The following is an 8,723-nucleotide window of genomic DNA, read 5'->3' on the forward strand; positions in this document are numbered from 1 at the left end:
TAGGCTAGGAGGGTTAGCCATGGGAAATGTAGGGAGGTGGGTCTGGGTAGAATGCTCTTTGGAGGGTAGTTTCAAACTCGATGGGCCGCATGGCCTGCTGACTCCACCTTATCAAAGTGTGATGAATATCTGACACGTCTTGAGTTCCATCGAAGCCTTTTAGTTCCATCATTTACAGAGTAAAGATCTGTCATACAGCTGTCTAGTGGTTCAATTCCTGCACCAGTTGAGGTTACCATGAAGGACTCTCTTTCTCAACTAGTCCCCTCACCTGAGGCATGGTGACCCTCACGTTAAACCACCACCAGTCATCTCTCTCTCTTTGGTGAGAGAACGGCTCAATGGTCTAGTAGGACTATGGTGACTACTTTTACAGGTTACTCCATCCTGTCCTCTCAGGATCTCAATAGCGAGCGTCGACTGAAATCACTGTTATACTGTGCATTATACATCACAGCATCATGTCGCTAACATGTACATTCTCAATAAACAACAACATCCTGCTGTATTGGGGGCTCTGGACTGCCCAGAGCCTTCTCCTCTCCTCTCCTCTCCTTTCCTCTCCTTCTGAATCTAAGCTGCAACTTGTGTCCAGAGTAACTCCCTCTTCAATAGTATCATTTGATCTGGTGAGCGCACTCAATGAGCATAGATTTCACTCAAATTGCATTTGAAGGCTGCTCAGACGGAATCCATTCAACTGATTTCTGAATGAAAGGTTTGCCGTTTGACAAAAGGTTGAGCAGGTTGGACCTTTACTCATTAGAGTTGAGAAGAACGAGATTGTTGTATTAAATCACATAAGATCCTTGACAAGGCGGGTGCGGAGGAGATGTTGCACCTTTTGTGGGAGTCCAGATTTAAGGTTTACAAAGTTGGGGTCTTCCTTTGAGATGGTGATGCAGATGAATTTTGTCTCATAGACAGTCATTCATCTGTCAAACCCTCTTCCCCAAAAAGCAGTGGCAATGGGTCATTAAGTACCTGCATTAGATAGAATTTGTGATTAACAAGACATTTAGGGGTTGGTGGAAGACCTGAAAGCGGATCAGGGATGACAACCAGATCAACCAGGATCTTATAGAATGGGACAGCAGACTCAAGTGGTCGAATAGCCCATTTCTGCTGCTGGCTGTTCAGCATTCGTCTGAGTTGCAGAGCTTATGTAATTGTAGTTTCATCTTCACCCGTTTGTAATATACTTCCATCAAAACAAGGACCAATATTCCACTGCATTCAAAATAGATCAACTTGCAGGCAGCGTCACAACATTGTACACATGGCTATCAATGTGAACCATCTTAATGAGAAGGTACACAACATCTTCCTTTCCAAAAGGAAGTTCAAATAGTGCAAGGTTACGACATGTTACTTGGGCTAAAATTACATGTCTAGTAGCATCTGCTGTAGTGGATGTAAAGGATCTATGATGTTAGGTTGACGGATCATACTTTCATTTGAGCATTAATTGGTTCTGCACATGGAATTGGTGAACTATTGTACACTGAAAATTTTACATCCCATTATGATTTCCCACATCTGTGTACATGTCAGAATCCCTGTAGCATGGAAGCAGGCCACTAAGTCCCACTGAGTCCACACCAATCCTCTGAAGAGCATCCCACCCAGGCCCACCCCATCTCTGCAACCCTGCATTTCCCATGGTTAATCCACCCAACCTGGACACAATGGGCAATTTCATTTGGTCAATCCACCTAAGCTGCACATCTTTGGACTATGGGAAGAAACTGGAGCATCTGGAGGAAACCCACTTGGACAGAGGGAGAACGTGCAAACTCCAAATACACAGTTGCCTGATACTGGGATCGAACCCATATCCCTGGCACTACAAGCCACTGTGCCATTTTGTTTTCTTCTGAGTTTGCAGGGATAATGTATTAACACATACTCTTGCAGCAATTTCAGCCAACAACATATAGGCATCGGTTTTTGGGGGATACAGCATTTGGAATTTTTGAGGATATTTCAGACGTTGTGACAATATTGATGTTTTCAATGAGACTGAGAGTGAAACGTGATCACCATTCTATATCATCATCATCATCGTCAGAATCTGGCTTGTTGATTGTTTCACGTGCACACCTCTGGAGTGATACCAGAGGGTCTTTACTGTAGCTTACAGATAGTCCTAGTGTGTAATCTGATGGGATCAGAGCAAGGATCTTTGTGACTGCTCTCGTGCGCTGCCACTGAGCTCGTACTTAGTGCATGTAAACTTCCTTTTCCCAGGGTGGAAACGTCAAATACTCAGGGGAATATGTTTAAAGTAAGAGGGGGAAGTTTAAAGGAGACATGCAGGGCAAGTTTTTTTTCGAAAGAGAGTTGTATCTACCTCGAACATGCTGCCAGGGGAGATGGTGGAAGTGGGCACAATAGCAACATTTAGGAGGCATTTAGAAAGACACATGGACAGGCAGGGAATGAAGGGATACAGACAAAGTGCAGGCAGGCGGGATTAGTTTGACACGGCTATGGAGAGCTAAAGGGCCTGCTCCTGCACTGTACTGTTCTGTATTTTGTTGACTTGCGATGATCCCTTTTTCCTTCATCATCCTTTGGTAACTCCAGCACATTCTCTGGGAAGGTGCCGTGGGACTAGACACAATTACCAACTCAACAATTCTGTTCACTAACTCCCCATCTGAGAACCCACAGAATGAGCACTTCCCCCTGCACTTACTCTCAAAGTGGTCTACAGATTCTGTAAGCGTCTGTTTAAATGACATGAACTGTAGTCATTGATTGTGAAAGTTTAAGGTGGACTTTGAATTGGTCTTTCAATGAGGCCCATATCTTTTGGGAATCTTTTCGCTCTTTCACATGAAAAGTATATACTGACCTGCCTTCCTAAATATGAAGCAAATACTAATGGCTTGCTTTCCTGTATTGGGCATAGCTGAGTCTAGAAACTATAGCTCTTTAAGCATTTTAATTCTGTTAGGAGGTCTGCTGTGTCCCAATTCAACAAGGAAATTCTGCGGATATTCTGACAATATGATTTAGACAGTCCCTTTCCTACTATTGATCCAGCACACAGCTGACCACTTGCTGTCTTCATCGAGTTAAGATGGTCTTTCAGTCAGGATTTGTCTGCTTACCAGCAAGCTGTGTTTTGAATACTCTACAATGCTGTAACAAGCAAAGACTTTGAGGGTCATCCCCTACAATTACATTTGATTTAGCATTGTTGACCATGTGATTATCTTGATTATTGACTGTTCAAACACAATCAATCCTGATTAAGTTATGGGTAATTTCATTTATAACAATAAAAGATATAGTAAGTTATGGAGTAGACATTACAGTAAACCTACTGATTTCTGTGCATGCAGCTTGTGAACCCTAAGCAGTCTATCTGCCTGGCAGAGTCACAACATTGTGTACACTGAAAACATAGAGTCCATAAAGATATGCAACCACCACCTAACCCCGTTTTTATTTACTGGAGACAATAATTGCTGAAATCATAGCACGCCAGGCAGCATCCAAGGTGATAAAGCAAGCTAATGTTTTGAATCTAGATGACTCTTCACCAGAGCAAGGGATGATCAAAAGCATATTGTCAGAACATCCAAAGAATTTCCTAGTTGAATTGGGACACAGCAGGCCTCCTAATTGAATTTAAAATGCTTAAAGAGCTATGGTTTCTGGATAGGATTGTGCCCAATACAGAAAAGCAAGCCATTAATATTTGAGTGGCATGTGGGAAGTCCGGTCTACATATGCTTAGTATGTCAGGATTAATAACCAAACAGCTAAAAGAACCCCAGAAGATCAATTGTAGAATCCTTTCAGTGTGAAAGTCTATCAAAACCACTCCAACCCTCCAAAGAGCATCCTACCCAGACCACCTATCCCTGTAACCCTATTTTTCCCACGGCTAACCCACCTAGTCTGCACATTCCCGGACACTATGGATAATTTAGCATGACCAATCCACTCTAACCTGCAAATCTTTGGACCGTAGGAGGAAATTGGAGCATCCAGAGGAAACCCACGCAGACAGGTGCCTGAGGTTGGAATCGAATCCCTGGCATTGTGAGTTAGCAGTGCCAGCCACTAAGCCAATGTGCCATCCTAGTGGACCTATTTTTATTTATTCTTTCAAAGGATGTGGGCACTGCTGTCGAGGCCAGCATTTGTTGCCCATCCCTGATTGCCCTTGAACTGACTGGCTTGCTAGGTCATTTCAGAGAGTGGTTAGGAGTCAGCCATATTGAGCAGGTCTGGAGTCACATGTGAGCCAGACCAGGTAAGAACAGTAGATTTCCGACCTTTAAAGACAAAGAATGACAAATGCTCAGACAAGGTGAAGAACATTAAGTGTGAGTTAGGAGCGAAAAGGAGGGTGAAAGAGAACTGCATGAACATGTTTGTCTCTTTTCCTTCATTTTTATGGCATGCTTATCATATTTAGACAATCAACTTATCAACATGAGCTTAATGATTCTGAAATTGCCCCTCATTGAGAACATCAAGCCATACTGAGTATTTGCATTTTGATTTTGGGTTATTAAACCCTGATTAAAACAAATAGCGATTTAAGACACCGTTAGGGCCACCATGAAATCTGAAGCTCTAGCTTGCACAGGAATTTGCATCACAAGGTCGGCTGGTTGCTTAATTGTGTTCCCATGCGAGATTGTTAAAGGATCGGGAGGGCTGCTCACAGAGACTTTCCCAAAAGACAACAGGAAGGAATGTAAAATGCCTGTGGTTTGCATTTGGAGGAAGGCCACTTGAGTGAGATACCAAGAATGGGAGAGGGGCAGATGCACTCTCAGGACCTTCCAGAGCAAATGGGAATAAATGTAAATCTTTCTCAAGAGCCTTCATGACGAAAAACAGAACAGAATCTCCAGAACAAATCTCGCATTTTAAAATATGAATGATTGTAACTTAGGTGAAAAAAATAGTAACAGCCCAAAACAGGAGTTATACAGTTTGGTGTGAGCACTTCTGGAGTTATACCATTATAGAGGTTTACAGTACAGAAAAAGGCCTTTCGGTCCATCGCATCCATGCCAGTCAAAAACAGCCACCAAACTATTCTAATCCCGCATCCCAGTATTTGGCCCATAGCTTGTATACTTTGAGTGCACATCTAAATATTTCTACAATGTTATAAGGCTTTCTGCTTCTACCACACTTATCGGCAGCAAGTTTCAGCTTCCTGCTTTCCTCTGGGTGGAAATACATTTCCTCACATTTTTCTAAAGCTTCTGCTCCTTACCTGAAATGTACGCCCCCTGTTCACTGAACCTTCTATCAGGGGTAGCGGGGGGGAAGGTTCCTCCCTTTCTACCCCATCTAAGTCCTTGTACATCCCAATCATGTCCCCCTCTCAATCTCCTCTACTCCGAGGAAAACAAACCCAGCCTGTGCAAACTCTCCAGCCCAGGTCACATTCTGTTAAATCTCCTCCACACCCTCTCCAGTGCCATCACATCCTTCATAGAGAGCAAACTCCAGAAGTGCACTTGATAGACATTTGGTATGCCCACTCCCGGAGTACTTTGGACAGTTTTTGTCTATTTGTACAAAGGTATGGCAATAAGCGTTTAAATGATTGAGAACAGTTCCTTGCAAGTGGAGTCACAGGTGGACAAAGAGGTGTAAAAGGTATTTGATACTCTTGCCTTCATTGGTCAAAGTATTGAGTATAGGAGTTTGGACCCCATGCTGTGGCTGTACAGGACACTGGTGAGACCACTTTTGGAATACTGCGTACAGTTCTGTTTACCCTGCTATAGGAAGGATATTATTAAATTGGAGAGGGTGCACAAAAGATTTACGAGGATGTTACAGGGATTGGACAGTTTGAGTTGCAAGAAGAAGCTGGATAGGCTGGGTCATTTTTCTCTGGAACATTGAAGGTTGAGGGGTGACCTTATATAGACGTTTATAAAATCATGGGGGGTATAGTTAGGGTAAATTGTAAAGGTCCTTTCTCCAGGGTAGAGGAGTTCAAAGCTAGAGGAGTTCAAGGTGAGTAGAGTAAGATTTAAGAGGGATCTGAAGGGCAACGTTTTTCACACAGAGCGTGGTGCTTGTATGAAATGAACTGCCAGAGGAAGTGGTAGATGCAGGTACAGTTACAACATTTAATAGATGTTTGGACGGTTACATGAATATGAAAAGTTGAGAGGGATTTAGGCCAAATGCAGGAAAATGGGACTAGTTTAGCTTGGGGAACCTGGTCAGCGTGATCAAGTTGGGCTCAAGGGCCTGTTTCCATGCTTTATGACTCAATGAATTAGTCTACGAGGTGAAGTGGGCTGAATGGCCTGTATTCTCCACAGTTTGGAAAAATGTGAAGTGATTTCATTAAATGAATGCAATTCCAAACGGGCTAAACACAGGTTAGAAGCTGAGAGACTCTTTCTGAGAGACTCAGTCTCAATGTAGAGGTGTTCAACAATTTTCATGGAGCTGAGGAGAAATTTCTGAACTTGGAGGGTTGTAAATCTTTGGAATTTTCTACCTGAGAGAGTTGTGGATGGTCATTGAGTATATTCAAGTCAGAGATCAATAGATTTGTAGACATGGAGGAAATCAGGAGATACAGGGATAGAGTAGAGAAATGGAGTTGATGTAGAGGACCAACCATGGTCTTCTTGAATGACAGAGCAGACTCAAGAAAGATATGGCCTACTCTTTGTTGATTTCTAATATGCTGCAGATTGAACGGAGAAAGGAGAAAGGATCAAGGCACTTACCAGTTCAGTATCAATGGCACTGGGCAATTCCTCAAGCATCTCCTCCTTGCAGTCAGTCCCACTATCAGGCCCTCCTTGGTCGCCTGTGTTGAAATTGTTGGTGGGTGAACTCTCCTGGAGTATCTTACTACTGTGGCTCATTGCTGGGAGACACTATTCACAGCTGACAGAGGTGATTCCTTATTCAGACTGACCAGAGATGGCTCACGATGTCCTCTTCAACAGCGCTGTGCTCAATAAATCTTCATCGTTGTTTGGGGGACCTCACTCATCTCCTGCTCATTGCTCCACCAGCCTACCCTGCCCAAACACCAGTGTCACAGATACAGGCAGTGCTAGTCAGATCCTGCAAGTTTCAGTCTTACTTCTTTACAAAATCCACCCGAGCTCAGGGTTACAAATCCTCCGACCCTCTCCAATGCAATGCTGCAGCCTATATACACACAGCAAGCCTGAGGTAAACCAATATATTTAATCTGACAGGCAGCTTATCTCCAACGCACAACTGATGAGCTAAAAAGGTGATTAACTCTTTCGGATACGCATTAATAAACAGCTGGTACGAAGTTAGGCCATCGTTATGGAACACAGTTTTGATTTCCATCTTATAAAGAAAGGTGAAGGAGATCTACAGGAATGTTTAGAACTGAAAGGTTAATACTGTCACGAAAGGGTTGGGCCAGGCTGCTTTTCTCTGAGAGAGAGAGATCAGGAGTGATCTACCGGATATAGGATTGAGAGACCATTATGGAGGAGGAAAACGAAGGGCAGTTAATATGGGCTAGTCACAAACAAATCCAATTGGAAATTCAGCAGAAAGCTCTTGACCCAGAGTACAGTTAAGATGTAGAACCTGCTTGCATGAGGAGTAGTTGAGGTGAATGATATTGATACTAGACAGACAGACAAACATACTGACAGGGAAGAAAGGAATACAACGTTATGCTGACAGGGAGAGTCAAAGAGGGCACAGAAGAAAGGGTCGCGTGCAGCATTAGCTATAGCATGAACCAGTGGGACTGAATGGCCTCTTTATCCAGATGTTCATTCTTCACTCATTAAGAAGTTTGTTTTTTCTTTTGCTTATTTTTCTTCCTGTTGAGGAAGTCAGATCTCCTGAGCTGTCTCGTCCCTTTTACTCCAGTTTAAATGAAGAATGCAGCAAATGAAGACGTCATTGCATTCGGTAAATTTGCCTATTGAAGATGGATACAGCCTAACTATGTCTTGCTGAAACCTGCACTGAATCCCAACAGGACAAAATTCATTATACCCTGCGGAATATTTTATTAAGACCTTCTACAACTATTCAAAGCCTTAACAATGGGTGGCACAGTGGTGAGCACTGCTGCCTCATAGTGCCAGGGACCTGAGTTCAATCCCAGCCTTGGGCAAAGGTGTGGAGTTTGCATACTCTCCATGTGTGAGTTTGCTCTAGTTTGCCCCTACAGTTCAAAGAGGTGCAGTTTAGGTTGCTTGGCCATGGAAAATCCAGGGATTAGGGTTGTGGGGTCAGCCTGGGTGAGATGCCCTTTAGAGGGTCAGCGTGGACTCAATGGGCCAAATGGCTATTTCCACATTGTAGTGATTCTATGAACACCTAAAAAGTTTGGTACAGAGGAAAAAGAAACAGGAATGTAGAGGTGGGAATCCTCTGTAGCATGTTGTAACTCTGAATCCAACATAGGTGGCTGAGTTTTCTCCTGCGTGGAGGAGAGCTGGCAGTACAGTGGGTAGTGTCCCTACCTTGAAGCTCTGGATTTGAGCTTTGCTTGAGAGTTGATGGTCAAGGAAGATACGTTCATCAAACCGTTGAATCTCAGCTCGGAAATCCTTCTAACACCAAGTCAAAGGGAGGCACTAATAGTAGGAGAGATTTTTGGCCAGCATGGAAAGGAACGAGAGTGAGAGGATCTAGAGTCACCTTCCGCAGCTAGTGCATGCTCAGTGGGACTAGAACACAGCACCATTGCTCCATCAGCA

General features: G+C 43.5%; 1 protein-coding gene across 1 annotated transcript in view; it reads right to left on the minus strand.

The window, feature by feature from the left end:
• Nucleotides 1-7,168, minus strand: part of LOC125447551 (G-protein-signaling modulator 2) — a 24,321-nt gene extending 17,153 nt beyond the window's left edge. The window contains exon 1 of the mRNA XM_048522025.1: nt 6,741-7,168. Within this exon, the coding sequence (XP_048377982.1) occupies nt 6,741-6,881 (141 nt within the window). The 5' untranslated portion in view covers nt 6,882-7,168. The remainder of the gene's footprint in view (nt 1-6,740) is intronic.
• Nucleotides 7,169-8,723: the final 1,555 nt, after the last annotated feature.

The sequence above is a fragment of the Stegostoma tigrinum genome, chromosome 35, assembly GCF_030684315.1.
Source record: "Stegostoma tigrinum isolate sSteTig4 chromosome 35, sSteTig4.hap1, whole genome shotgun sequence".
Classification (NCBI taxonomy): Eukaryota; Metazoa; Chordata; class Chondrichthyes; order Orectolobiformes; family Stegostomatidae; genus Stegostoma; species Stegostoma tigrinum.